This window comes from Solanum dulcamara, chromosome 3 (assembly GCF_947179165.1).
Source record: "Solanum dulcamara chromosome 3, daSolDulc1.2, whole genome shotgun sequence".
In the NCBI taxonomy this organism is placed as follows: domain Eukaryota; kingdom Viridiplantae; phylum Streptophyta; class Magnoliopsida; order Solanales; family Solanaceae; genus Solanum; species Solanum dulcamara.
The window spans coordinates 1572637-1587731 of record NC_077239.1 but is presented as its reverse complement, the minus strand read 5'-3'; the positions used below and the strand labels follow the sequence as shown (position 1 = coordinate 1587731).

The 15095-nt window shown below is 34.4% G+C and overlaps 2 protein-coding genes across 2 annotated transcripts; both read right to left on the bottom strand.

Moving 5' to 3' along the window:
- Positions 1-925: 925 nt before the first annotated feature.
- Positions 926-4460, bottom strand: LOC129881414 (uncharacterized). Its single transcript, XM_055955620.1, has 4 exons — positions 2855-4460; positions 2445-2554; positions 1896-2099; positions 926-1823 (listed from the first exon to the last, which is right to left on the bottom strand). Exons 1-4 carry the CDS (start codon positions 4458-4460, stop codon positions 1029-1031), a joined length of 2715 nt encoding a protein of 904 aa, XP_055811595.1. The 3' UTR covers positions 926-1028.
- Positions 4461-6521: 2061 nt separating this feature from the next.
- LOC129881413 (PAN domain-containing protein At5g03700) lies at positions 6522-8622 on the bottom strand. Its single transcript, XM_055955619.1, has one exon. The coding sequence runs from the start codon at positions 8413-8415 to the stop codon at positions 6940-6942; it is 1476 nt and encodes a 491-aa protein (XP_055811594.1). The 5' UTR covers positions 8416-8622; the 3' UTR covers positions 6522-6939.
- Between the last annotated feature and the right edge of the window lie 6473 nt (positions 8623-15095).

Here is a 15095-nt window from a genome sequence, read left to right as displayed (position 1 = left end):
TGCTACCACCCTTGAAGCAATATTTGACTTAAGAAAAGAAGGGACTGGACCCCACACATGGATGCTTCAAAATAGCACTAATTTTGATATGATGACAGGGTAAAAAATGTAAATAGGTACCCCCTTTGATCTCTAGTCTAACTGTAGGTTTCATTACATTTGTTTTAGTAACTGTCTAGGCACTGTTATCAACTACTCTATCAGGTTTCTATTATCTTCCACTAACACAAATATTTGATAACTTTTACTTATCAAGGCTTAGACATATGAAAATACATACGAAATTGTAAAACTTTGTCTACCAAGACTTAGACATATAAGAATGCACACAAAATTGTAAAACTTTGCTTACCAAAGTTCTCTCATGGAAAAGATTTATTACACTTTCCTATAACCCAAATGAAGTCACCTTGTTAACTATAAATAACTGTTCATAATAAGAGAAATTAAGTACATGAAAAATAAGGGATGTGGCCTGTTACAACAACTTAAATTACACTATATTTGATTGTGCATGTTCTTTAAGAAATAAGTAAAAGCTTTTGAAACTAGTGTTATTAATATTAGTGCGGATATCAATTGCATTAGCTTCAATAAGCCATAAAAAAAATTCGGATTTATCTTTAATAAAAGTGATATATTTTAAATAGTTAACTTTTTTTTATAACCAGATACGAATTAAAACTTTAAAGTCACTAAGTTTAGAATGAGCATGACCTTACAAAGTTACATATATCCATTTTCTTTCTTCATATATACATAGTTCGAGCTAAAAGCAGGCAACAAGCCCTAGATCCGCCCATGCATTTTTACCCCATCATCATGCCAAAATTAGTGCTATTTTGAATCATCCAGAAACCACGTTTTGGAAAGTATGTCTACACTTCTTATTTCACTATACAAGTTTGGACCAACAAGGCTATACTTTAGGATGCCATTCAAAAGTGAGATTACACATATCACAAAAATTACATTTACATGCTCTTATACTCTGGATCACTAGCTAGCAAAATCACACAAAGAGCGATTTACACACGCGATTCGACTATCTTACTCTTCAACTCTGTCAAGATTTCTTCCACTCTGGCAATGTCCAAATCGGCTACCTCCTTCATCTCAGGAGACTCAGCTTCCATTTCATCAAGTGCATTAGACTTTTCAAAACACTTCTTAGCCAAACTCAATTTTTGTTCCTGGATGGCTTTTCGTTTCGTCTTTGCATCCTTCAAGCTTGTTTTCAACTTGCGGATTTGGTTTCTGATGGAATACGTTGTACATTCAAGTTTGTCGCTGTAGTCTTTAAGGTTGGCATAGTGTTCCTGACCTTTTGTGAGCTCGTCGATGAGGATCACTTTCTTGGCAGCCTTCTTGTAATAATCCTCTTTCTCCTTCTTAGCTCTATGATATGTTGAGGAAAGGTGTGGAAGGTTCTCTTTGAGTTTCTCAAACGCGAGTGCTCTCTCAACCGATAAATCTGGTGATGCAGTGTATATTGACAGTGCTGCATTTAACTTTGAACAGTTTTCGGGTTGAAGCAAGTCTTGAGAAGGCATGATTAGTAATCTCTCAATGTCGTCTTTCGCTGTGGCAAGCATTTCTGCTGATGGTGTACACTTTCGCGTGGCGGATGTCTTTTCGTCTATGGATGAAGATTGATCAGCAGAAAATCCGAGAGATTGAGCTCGTTTAATCTGTCCGCTAACTCGAGCAAAGAAGTCTTCTAGATTGTCAAATTTCACAGGACAGTCAGGTGGTTCACATACATCAGATGTCTTGCTTCCGGTCTCAGCTAATGATGGGGAAACTGTATATTTTTCGCCTTCCTGAAAACAAAAAGATATAGAACTTAGATGGAGTAAATCAAACGTTATGCCACGAGTAAGACTAGAACTTACTTTTTCAGAAGTGAAGGATGAGGCGGAGGTTGATGTATCAGCAGCAGCAGAATCTTGCTCGTCGGCCTTACTCTCATCTTCATCAGCAGGAGCATGACTTGTCGGGAAGGCTGATGCAAAAGGTATGGTAGAAGTTGTCCTCGGTAGCGGCATTTTCATCGCCGATGAGGTGGAGGTTGATGTATCATCATCATCAGAAACTTTCTTGTCGTCCTTACTCCCGTCTTCATCAGCAGGAGCACGACTTGTCCGGAAGGCTGATGCAAAAGGTATGCTAGAAGTTGTCATCGGTAGTGGCATTTTCACCGCGTAAGTCTTCATCTTCTGAAACAGTCAAGCAACAGTGAAGTGAAGGAATAAATCAGGCCATACATTCCCCTTACAATCCCAGGGGCCTGTTTGGTAGTGACCAGATGTACAATAGAAGTTACAGGTTCGGTCGAATTTAGTAGCTTTGGCTCAGATTCTATATACGTGTTAAGAAAATCTACAAAATATGTAATAAATCCTGGATCCGCCTTTGTATGGGAGGTGCAGGGAAAGTCTTACCTTGCATATTGTTCTTTTTTTAGATATCTTTTCAGTCACCTCATACGAGTTCCTTTGTTGTCTGGGCTCGTCATCTTGCTGTACAAACGATCGTGATGGAATACTATACCCTAAAAGCATTTAAGGCATGAATAAGGGAGCAATACTAGATATCAAAATGCAGGGAAAAAAGAAACCAATCAAAGAACATTGAGAGCTATCCAAAAATACGCACCGGTATCGGATCCTCCAAAAAAATGCATTACTTTTGAAGGATCCAACGCACACCTGGCGACATTTTTGAAGGACAATCTTTTTTTGCCCTCCTTGACCAACATTTTCCTTCTCCATTTAACACAAATATAGAACTCTATGATTATACCAGCCAAATAGGGATTTTATAATTTGTTCTATCAAGAAGGTTATCATACCTTTATATTTCCTCTTCATATTCCGGCCGAATTTTCCCGTGGACTGAGAATTGCCTTTAATACCATTGGACCTGTGAACAGCAACTTCTTGCCTTTCAGATGGACCGTGAGGCGTAACATACAGTGAGAACTTCCTGAGGACATCAGTAGCAGTAGTAGTTTTATCCCGATTGTTCATATAAGTTGACCACCAGGAATCGAAGAACTCAGTAGAGCTCGGATTAACACTAAATGGAACAAATGAGAACTTCCTTTTTAATTGGGAGAACCTTGATTCAGTTTCTTCAATGCAATCCCGGAAATTTTCTCTTCTGAATGAATCATTTGCTGATTGGTGGAAGGGGATAGCCTGTGTCATGCCAAATTGCCGAGCGAACTGATTCGGAGAATAATGTTCGACCCCGCATTTGCACTTAGAAGATTCGTCCACAAGGATACTGTAAGGGAGGTCTCGAGCAATAACATAACTAGCCCAAATGTCTTTTAACTCTGTTCTATTAAGTTTTTGAAAGTAAGGATCAAGTGACCTCTTAAACCATTCAGGTCCAAATTTCCTGGACGAAAAAGGCGTGAATTGGCTGGCTGTTCGAAATGAGCATTTATTGAAGAAGAGAAAGTATTGGTTGAACGTTTTAGGTCTCAAAACACCGTCAGCCAAGGTGTGCCCATAGGTGGGAGGATTACCGTCATCCGAGGTCAAAGGTTGATGTTCCGGAAAGTAAGCCTGTAGCCAGAGTTGCAAGATCCAGAATGGACCCCATGCATCATCAAATCCACCCGTAACAATGTTTGTGCAAGCATGATATAAATTCGACAAGACAAAAGGCGCCAAAGCAAGCTTTCTACCCTTAGAAAGAACAAGAGCAAGTTTTGTACATTGCTCGATCATGGTAATCGAAGAATTACAAAAGAGATATCTGCAGAGCCACATAACCAGAAAGGATATATGTTCTTCCTCGGTCACAGCCATAGCTCCCATTGACACGTCAAGAAACTTGCAGTAAGTCAAGCATTCTTTAATTTTTCCATACTCAGGAAAATCACGAGCCGATTTAGCCATCCCGAGTGGGACGCTAATGTCCTCACCATGCGGCCTAAGTCCTGTCAAGGCAACAATATCTAGTACTGTTGGCCCCATCATACCAAACCTGAAGTGAAACGAGTTTGTGGAGATCGACCAATAGCACAAGGCAGCATAAAGAAGATTTTTGTCCATTGGGAGATCATGTTTCGACAACTGAATGGCGTCATATATATCAGCTGATTTCCAGACCTCCCATTTCGCCTTCTCGACTCTATCTACCCAATCAATCCACATTCCACTTAAATTAGGCCATGATTTCAGAGTCTTATCTTTCAACCAATCAGGTTCCGCGGAGTGTAGAACTAGCTTTTCTCCTTCAGCCAATGGGTAATGAGGAGACAGCTCTGGAGCGATCACATTCTTAAAACACGGGCCTAATTTTATTTTAGAAGGCGATCGAAGAGTACGAACAAAAATCTCATCAATGATCAGCTTTCTTTTCAACTCGTGCATTTTCTCAACGAACTTTTTCTCTGTCTCGGAAACTTCAGTACTTACGCTTGCAACTTTATCTTCCTCCATTTCTAAGTTTTTCTTCACTGGATCAAGTTAACACGAAAAATAAAGAAACCAACACTTAATCCAATCATCTGTTCACATAACTTGTATACCACAGTGCCTGTTAACACACTATTTAAGAACCTTCATTCATTTAATTTTTGTTAAATGATTATTCCTCTGTTCCAAGCTATTAGATTGTCCTACATTGGTTGAGAGAATGAGTAATTATCGTCTTTTATGGTCGCGGACAATCCTCACCTCATGAGCCAGCTTATAGAGTCGAGTTAAGCCTAAGATTCATTTTCTAAACCCTATATGTTGCTTCAACTTTCCAAAAATAATGATGTCGTACTCATATCGGATAATTAAAAAATGCAATACACACACCCAACAATATTTCTGAAGAGTCTGAGCAACATATAAGTTTGAATATATAATTAAGTAAATAAAAATATATTATGTTAAACCGATTAAACTTCTAGATGAGAAGATTACATAATTCTAATACATAATTCCTCCCTTAAGAACCATAAAGGCGAACAACATTCCAAACTAAGCAACAATTTTCATGAAACGACAACATACTCAGTGTAATATTTCACAAGTGAGGAATACAGTAGTAAAGAAGTCATGCTGAAAATAATTTTCATGCAAGATTTAATTTGAAGACAAGATCAAGAAAACAGTAGATTCAATTTGAAATCCACCAAAACATTTACATCTTGAATTAACATAAATTACTTCAAATTAAGTACAACATACATAATGTAAAACAAATATTGGAAATAACTAATTGAAGAAAAAAGAACTTACCCCAATTAATGAGTTAGTAGATTTTCATAATTTGAAATTTCTGGTTCTTGAAAATTAGAGCTCTTTTTAGTGTATATTCCAAAGTGAATAAAAAGTTGTCACAAAGTAATAAAATTGAAGTATAAGAAGATGACTGCTGTTTTACACGTGTCCACTTAATGGGCTCAATTTTACTGCACTGAAGAACAACTTATACTGATGACAAAAAAAAATTAAAAAAACTTATATTTTAAATAATTTAATTAAATAAATAAATACTATTATAGGTTGCCGTTCAACACTTTCTAATATGATTTTTTTCATTCTAGGGTTCGATGGTGTGTATATTTTGGTTCAATGTTGGTATTCGTTAGATGAGTATTGATAATGAAAGAATTGTTATGCATTAATTAATTAAGAAAAGATTATTATACATAAATTAGTTGTTTTAAAATAATATTTTTGTTTTTTATAATTTAATCTTTGTATTATTAATATATATGTATTCTTATTTCGTATTTTAGCTTGCATAAACATAATTTTCTCTGTCTTTATTTATGTGACACCACTTGACTTGACACAAAATTAAGGAAAAGAAAAAGAATTTAGGGGATCATATATAAATCTCTAAAGCAAATTTGTATTTGTATATACAACCTCTCTGGAAATCTAATTTATATAATGCAATGAGATATACAAACGAAAATTGGCATAACAACTGATATTATAGCTACAAAATGTAATTAGGCAAACTGTAGCTAAGGAGCATAATTATCTTTCAAATCTTTGTTATTTTTAAAAGTTACCTATTTATATAACAATCATAAAGTGATTCTCTGTGAAGGGCTACGAAGCCCAACCCAACTACAATTGCCTTGAGGTAATGAGGCCCAATCCAATTCCAATGTGGGTTGACCCACGTTGTATATGTACTCTTGAGTATTTAGCTTTTTTTTACATGTTTATTTTTTCCTTTCAAATTTTATATTTTTTCTGGTCCAAATACTATATCCAATAAATGTTAAATTCTTTTTGCTTTTAGATCAATGTTCACTAATAAAAGGTTAAATACATAAGTAGATACTTAAAGTTATCACTACATAAATATCTTAATTAGTTATATCAGTGATCAGATAAATATCTCTTCTTGATATATCTAAATTGCTATAAGCTAATCTTAAAAATAAAATAGTATAAAAGACAATAGTGTGACACCTTGAGAAAAAAACATAGAAACATTGACAAATGTGACATATCTCCAAGGAAGAAAGAACTATGAAATTATGGAAGATAATTTGTATCAAAAAATCACACTCTAATTTCCTTACAAAGCTCCAATAAAGTTTGGCTACTTTGGTCATGTAGATAAGAAAAGTCACTAAGAAAATAAGTACAATTTACAAGTCATTGTCGTTTAAATAACTAAAAAAACATCTAAAAAGTAGTTTTTCTCCATTTGCAAGAATATAATACAATATCATTTGCCAAATTTAGCAATCTTTTTGTCCTTTGACCATCAATCTACCCCCCCCCCCCCCCCCAAACCCCTGATAAGATAATTTCCATTTCCAAAAGCACCTTCACATGTGTGAAGAAGTAGGCCCCACTTCCCCAAAAAAAACCAAAATGGGCCCCACCTCCACCATATTGTAAAAAATTATATTGTTTGATGATGAAGTCTCTATCTCAAAAGATGTCATCCCTTACCTCATCTTTCAATTAGTTCAATTGACCTAAAACTTGCACTTCCCAAATCTTTATATGGTCCAACTACTACTCCATCTTCATCAACATAACCACTAACTCCTCTTTCTTTTTTTCTTTTTTGATATCTATAATACCCTAACCCTATGACCCCACCTAATACCAAGATGGCTCCACATAATAACCCTACCCCCACCCCTAACCCCACATCCATCTTATCTTTTCCTACACCCTCCCTCACTTTGAAAAATCCCATCTTGGATTCATCCCCTACCCCTACTAAACTTTGTATGGGATAGTCTAGTATGTAGCAAAATCCTGATGTGTTAGTATACACCACACCCCAACATGTGCAATTTCCTTCACATGCACTTTGACATTCTTGAAAAGAATCCATCTTTTGATAGTCCATTAACTCCTTGTTAGGCAACTCAACACCATTTCTTAACAACCCCTTGTACTTGTTGTGGACCCCGCAAAAATTGCGGGAGTCCTGATTATTCGGCAGGGCACACCTGCCGAAACCATAATCCGTGTTGTTGTCCAGGCAAGAGCAGCTCTTCCCTGGTCGACAAAGTCCGTAGGCCCCGCAGGGGCTAGGCAATTCGCACGTCTCCTTTATCGCTTGGTAGTCCAATAACCAACTTGACCCATCCCAAAAATACCCTTTCAAATTCCCATCTGGCTCGATCCGGATCCGGCGTACACCGGATGCGGATTGTTGAAAGCTGTTAAATGATTCAATGTCAACTGGGACCGACTCATTTTGGTACATACCAAAAAAACCATTTGACTTTAGTACAACATAAATATGTCCTTGACCTTCAATCACATCAGCTTTAGCTTCTAATGCCTTATGCCTCCAATAGATCCGACCCGGTTGCCAATCCGAACCCAAACCCGGTTCATCTTTAAAATACAACCCGAAAAAATCAAAGCCCAATCTCATGGAATAAAGCCCATTTGAAGAAACCAAAGTCATGGCACTAGTGAAATTTTGATTTTCTACAAGGGTATCTGAGGGAAAATCAAAACTTTGCCATAAAACAGTAGGTGACGTCACTCCATTATCAAACTTCTGAACTTGCAAATTCGACGTATTTGAAAGCCAAACACGGTCTCCATCAGTGTGAGTTGACCAAAATACCCCTGAACTTGAATCAGACAGAACAAGGCTGCCATTGAAGTAGAGCTCAACCGGGTCAGCCCATTTAGCAAAACGGGTCAAATTAGCAACCCATATCGACTCAGAAGATTGAACATGGATAATAGCAAGACTGAGTTTATCTTCTTCAACTCGGAGGAAACTCAGTGAGTAATTTCCAGAATAATCACTAAGAAGTAGCTGGATTTTCGAAATTTGGGGATCTGGGCTTGCTTTAAATCCTTTGAAAAGTTGTTTGGGTGTTTCAGATTCAACTTTAATTTGAAAAAAAATTGATAAGAAGATGATAAACTGAGTTAACTTAATCAGTTCCATGAAAATGAAAATTGTAAGACAAAAGAAATATGCATGAAGAAATTTTTAGAAATGCTTGAGTTTTTGTTTTGGTATAAAAAAGATTGGGGGTTTAAATAAGAAGCAAAAAGGTTATGTTAAATAGTATTATATTGTGGAAGAGGATCATGAAGATCTTGAAAAATCAAATGAATATATATAATGGTTATATAGAAGTTTAATAAGTCGTATAACATTTGTATCGTATTAGAGAAAATCGAGAATGATTTCTCTTGTCGATATATTGTATCAATTTTATCTAATATGATTTATATTTATTTTTTTTGTAATTTTTAAGTTAGTAGTATACAAAAGTGCATTTACTCGATGCACACACTCAAAGCGTAGTTATTATGAATTTTTTTATTTTTTATGATTTAACTTGTATATATTAAAATTTAAAATTTTTTTTGAATTATTGAATATCAAAGTTGTTGACTTAAATGAATCAATATTTTTTTACTCTATCCTTACCATATGTAAAATAAAATTATAAATATAAATAGATGTAAATATGATTCGATAGTGCAGTGAATATACAATATAGTTCAAATTAATTGGTATTGTTTATATATATATTTTTTAAAAGGTGTATCTATTGTAAAATTATTTTTAAAAAAAGTGGATGTCCCTTTAAGTCCCTTTCATCTTTTACTTTTACTTTTTCTTTTGTAAAAGTTTGCTGTAACGTTTTCTTCTTTCTTTTCCCTCTTCACGCGTTGTCTCCTCTCCCAATCATTATCTCCTGCCTATAAATTAGGCAGCTCAAAATGAAAAGAAATATATAAAAAAAAATAAAAAATCTGAATTCTCTCTTTCTCTTATTATCTCTCTTTCTTGTTAATTTGCTAAGTTCAATTTATTTTATAACACGTTATCAGCATGAAATTTTAATTTTCTCCAAATATATTAATTCTTATATCAGGTATATCTACTGAAAAATTTTAATTTTAGCTATCTTTATTCTTTCTAAATTAATTTCTATCTTAGTTTTATCATGTCAAATTTATCAAAACTTGAATTTGTGGCACTTGACATTTCTGGAAAAAATTATTTATCATGGATCCTTGATACTGAAATTCACATTGATGCTAAAGGTCTTGGTGATACTATTAATTATAATGATATGTGTCTTATTGATAGTGCCACAACACACACTATTTTAAAAGATAAAAAATATTTCTCTTGTTTGATTATGAAAGAATCTAATATTAATACAATATCTGATACTACAAGATTAATTGAAGGATCCGAAAAAGCTAAAGTTGTACTTATCGAAGGAACAAATTTAACAATTAATTAAGCATTATATTGTAGTAAGTCTCAAAGAAAATTATTAAGTTTCAAAGACATTCGTCAAAATGGTTATTATATTGAGACTACAAATGATGAAAAGAATGAATATTTTTACATTACTACAATGATGTCGGGCAAAAAAATTATACTTGAAAAGTTACCCGTTCTTTCATCCGGCTTATACTTGACAAGTATTAGCATGGTTGAAACACGTGTAATAGTAAACCTTTACTAAGTCAAATGATTTTATTATTTGGCATGATCGGTTGGGTCATCCCTGTTCTAATATGATGCGCAAAATAATTGAAAGTTCACATGGACACTCTTTGAAGAACCAAAAGATTCTTCAATTTAAAGAATTCTCTTGTGCTGCATATTCTCAAGGCAAATTGATTACTAGACCATCAGTAATCAAAGTGGGCATCTCCAATATTTTTGGAGCGTATACAGGGTGATATATGTGGGCTCATTCACCCATCATGTGGACCATTTAAATATTATATGGTTTTAATAAATACATCTACAAGATGGTCACATGTATGCTTATTATCAACTCGTAATATGACATTTGCGAGATTACTTACTCAAATAATTAAGTTAAGAGCACAATTTTCAAATTATGCAATAAAGACAATTCGTTTTGATAATGCTGGTGAGTTCACACCTCATACATTTAATGATTATTGTTTGTCCACTGGGATAACAGTTGAGCATCTGGTTGCTCATGTTCATACTCAAAATGGTCTAGCGGAATCATTGATTAAACGTCTTCAATTAATTGCTAGACCAATGCTTATGAGAACAAAACTTTTCATTTCATTATAGGGTCATACTATTTTGCATGCAACAAGTCTTGTGCGGATCAGACCCACAAGTTATCATAAAGTCTCCCCATTACAATTGGCTTTTGGTCAGGAGCCGAACATTTTCCATCTTAGAATATTTGAATGTGCAGTATATGTTCTAATTGCTCCGCCACAACGCACAAAGATGGGACCCCAAAGAAGATCGGAGATATATGTTGGGTATGGATCTCCTTCTATCACAAAATATTTAGAACCTATGACTGAAATTTATTTACCGCAAGATTTGTTGATTGTCATTTTGATGAATCAGTATACCCAGCATTAGGGGGAGAAAATAAGCAGCTGAAAAGGAAAATAGATTGGAATGCATTATCACTATCTCATTTAGATCCTCGTACAAATAAATGTGAACTGAAAGTTCAAAAGATAATTCATTTGCAAAATATTATAAATCAACTGTCAGATGCATTCACTAACCTATCAAGAGTTACTAAATCTCATATCACAGCTGCTAATGCTCCAATTTAAATTGATGTCCCAATAGGATAATTAATTAATGCAAATGTGTCTAAACCACATTTACAATATGATAGACGATCGGTTCCAAAAATAAAAATCCTCAAAAAAGAAAAAGAACAAACAATCAAGATGGTCATGATATGACGGAACCTACTCAACAAAAGAGCGAGGAGACATAACAATTGATAAAACCTTGAAAGAGGTTAAGGCGCCTGAAAATAATAAAAAAATTCTGATAAATTATGTCTCATCAAAAAAAATATGGAACCGAAATAATGTAATTGTCGACAATAGTTTTCCTTATAATGTTGCTATGGAAATAATGCAACAATATGAGGATCTTGAATCAAAATCTGTCGATGAATGTAGACAGAGGAATGATTGGCCAAAATGGAAAGATGCAATTCAAATTGAATTAGCTTCGCTTGAAAACGCGAAGTTTTTGGATCGATAGTCTGAACACCTGAAGGTATAAAATCAGTGGGGTACAATTGAGTCTTTGTGCGAAAAAAAAATGAGAAAAATGAAGTCGTAAGATATAAAACACAACTTGTGGCACAACAATTTTCGCAAAGAATCGGCATTGATTATATGGAAACATATTCTCCCGTGGTGGATGCAATCACTTTCAGGTATCTTATAAATTTGGCAGTTCATGAAAAACTTGGCATGCATCTAATGGATGTCGTTACAGCCTATTTATATGGTTCTCTAGATAAAAATATTTTTATAAAAATTCCTGAAGAATTTAAAATGCCTGAAATATATAAAGATTCCCGGGAAACTTGTTCAATAAAACTTTAAAGATCTTTATACGGGCTTAAATAATCAAGGCGAATGTGGTACAATCATCTTAGCGAATATTTTCTAAAAGAAGGATATAAAAATGATCCAATTTGACCTTATGTCTTTATGAAAATGTTTGGATCTGAATTTGTCATAATAGTAGTATATGTTGATGATTTGAATATTATCGAAACTCCTGAAGAACTTTCAAAGGCAGTAAAATGTCTGAAAAAGGAATTTGAAATGAAAGTCCTCGGAAAGACAAAATTTTGTCTTGGTCTACAAATTGAATATTTTGCAAATGAGATATTTGTCCCTCAATCAACATATACAGAAAATATTTTAAGGAGATTTTACATGGATAAAGCACACCCACTGAGTACCCCAATGGTTGTGAGATCTCTTTCGACCTCATAAAAATGATGAAGAGCTTGTTGATGCTGAAATATCATACCTTAGTGCAATTGGTGCATTAATATATCTTGCCAACAATTCTAGACTAGATATAGCTTTCTCAGTAAACTTGTAAGCAAGATTTAGTTCTTTTCCAATGTGAAGACACTCGAATGGAATTAAGCATATATTCAGATACCTCTAAGGGACCATTGATATGAGATTGTTTTACTCAAATGAATCCACGTCAGAATTGATTGTCATGCAGATGCAGGATATTTGTTGTCACGCCCCGAGAGGGTACCCTAGGCGTAGCCGTCACTCAGAAACCATTTCTGGCTTCCGAGAGAACCACTTGGTCTCATTTCTTATTTATTCATCAGCGGAAGACTTAAGAATACTAATGTGGGCTTGTCATAATCAAAGGAAAAATAGATAATTCTTATAAGAAGTAGTTTCTAAGGAGAACTACTTCGATTACATCATCAGACTCTGTCTATGAAGCCTCTAATACTCTTAGATGGTGCCAATGACATGTCCATGGCTACCTCAAAAGAAACATCACACTCAACAATAATATAAGGATAAGGAGTTCCTTCGAATACAAGAAGGACTCACCAAATAGCTGAAAAGAAATGATCTTCAACGATGCGCCTGTTGAGGATCTCTAACACCTGTATCTGCATCATAAAACGATGCAGGCCGAATGACGTCAGTACGTGGAATGTACGAGTATGTAAAATGGCAGGAAGGTAAGGACAGATATCAAGAAACTTTTCTCAAGAAAACTCAGCTCAGAACTCAACATCATCTCAACATGAATATGTAATGCAAGTTTAAAATATAATAATAAAAATAATAGTAATAAGCAATGCTTACTCAGTTGGGAGTTTCTCTAACCGACAACCATCACTTATGAGCTAGCGATGATACAACGAAGCGATGTCGTTGCCACATCCATCCAATACCTTGCCAGGGTAAAGGACATCACCATCTTGGATCCATTCATCAAAGTCCTCTTTTTGGGACTTAAGAGGCATAGCCTCCATCCTACGCTGGCTACGTAGTTCTGGGGTTTGAGTCAATTAAACTCTTACCCAACTCGGTGCTCAATACTACTCCCAAAATATGTGCTCATATTAAACTCATCATCTAGTCTCATTGGACTTTAATTTAAATCATCAAACTCATCTCATTTCATGTTCATCAATCATTATACTTTCAAAAACATCATTTACATCTCATCAAAACATCTTGCTCAAAATATCATTTTCCCAAATTCATTCAAATTCAACTCTTTTACTCTTTCAAAACTCAATAAAATACATATATAGTATTAATTCATACAACTCTCTTTTTATCAATAAAAATAATAAAAAGCCAACAACTTTACTCAAAACATATGTAAAAATATTCATGAACATCAAATCAATTAGGATTCATGGGAAAGTAGCCATGAACAATAATTCCAATAATATGAGAGATAACAATAATAATAATATTAATGCATAAATATATCAAACTCAATAGAAGAAGAATTAATTCATCTAGAATTCAAGATTTGAATAAAACTCAACTATAACTCAATTATAATAAATTTAAATATTGGGCGCATGGACGAACTCAATCCAATGCTATGAAAGCCTTACATACCTTAAATCCGAAGGTTTACTCCGAATTGGAATACTTTTGGATCTCTAGCCTTTTCTCCTCGCCGGAGCGTTTTGTGTACTACCCGAAGTATAAGAATAACCGGAGTAGTATTTTTATACTACTAAAACTAAAACTATATTTGAGAAAAAGTATATAGAGAGAAGAAATGCTTAGGAAAGCTTGATGAATAAAATGAGGAAATAAGGTGGGTATTTATAGGTGGGAAAGAGGGACCTAACAATAAATAAAATAATTATAAAGAAAAATCTGAAAATTTAATGGAATATATTGATGTCATGGATGATGTTAAATGGAGGACAATTTATGTCATGCATGATGTCAAATGCTTCTAGATGTTTCCATGGTAGGTAAGATGAGTTCTTTTTAACAGAATACTCATTTTCGAAGCTACGTTTGAATAAGATAAATTCCTTATTAGGATCTGGTTTCTTCATAAGAATTGTAGATATGGAAGTCTAGTTTCATATCGTTCAAGAATCAACCAATTTGGAGAAACCTACAGTGAGATATGAATTTTCTTCTATTAACACTCAATTCCGTCACAGCACTATATCTTGCAAAGATTAATTTATTTGACCTACTTATACTCCGAATTTGAAGTTATGTTCTTCATGAAAGTTGTAGGTAAGGATGTTGTGATTACCCAGAAATTTGAATCACCTAATTTGGACCAACCTATGAAAAGTTATGCCCAAAATACAGAGGATGTATTATTTTTATCGAGAATTGAAATACCGACATACAACATTTTAGGGGTTGTTACATTTGTCTTATCTCCATAAAGGTCGATCGCAGACGCGCTACTTATTTACATGTGGTGGTACAGCTATATCCTGGCGTTCAACAAAGCAAACTATGATTGTCACTTCTTCAAATCATGCAGAGATAATAGCCATTCATGAAGCAAGTCGAGAATGTGTTTGATTAAGATCAATAACTAAACACATTCAAAAACCGTGTGACCTTTCTTTGACAAAAGACACTCCAACAATATTGTATGAAGACAATGCTGCATGTATAACTCAATTAAAGGGAGGATACATCAAAGGAGACAGAACTAAACATATTTCACCAAAATTCTTCTTTACCCATGATCTTCAAAAGAAAGGTGAAATAGATGTTTAACAAGTTCGTTCAAGTGATAATTTAGCAGATATATTTATCAAGGCCAACTTCCACTTTTGAGAA

Coding starts and splice junctions, on each gene's coding strand:
- LOC129881414 (XM_055955620.1), bottom strand. CDS start 4,460: ATGGAGGAAGATAAAGTTGCAAGCGTAAGTACTGAAGTTTCCGAGACA. Junction 2,555..2,854: donor TATGAAGAGGAAATATAAAG/GTATGATAACCT, acceptor AAATGCTTTTAG/GGTATAGTATTCCATCACGA. Junction 2,100..2,444: donor AAAAAAGAACAATATGCAAG/GTAAGACTTTCC, acceptor AAGGACGACAAG/AAAGTTTCTGATGATGATGA.
- LOC129881413 (XM_055955619.1), bottom strand. CDS start 8,415: ATGGAACTGATTAAGTTAACTCAGTTTATCATCTTCTTATCAATTTTT.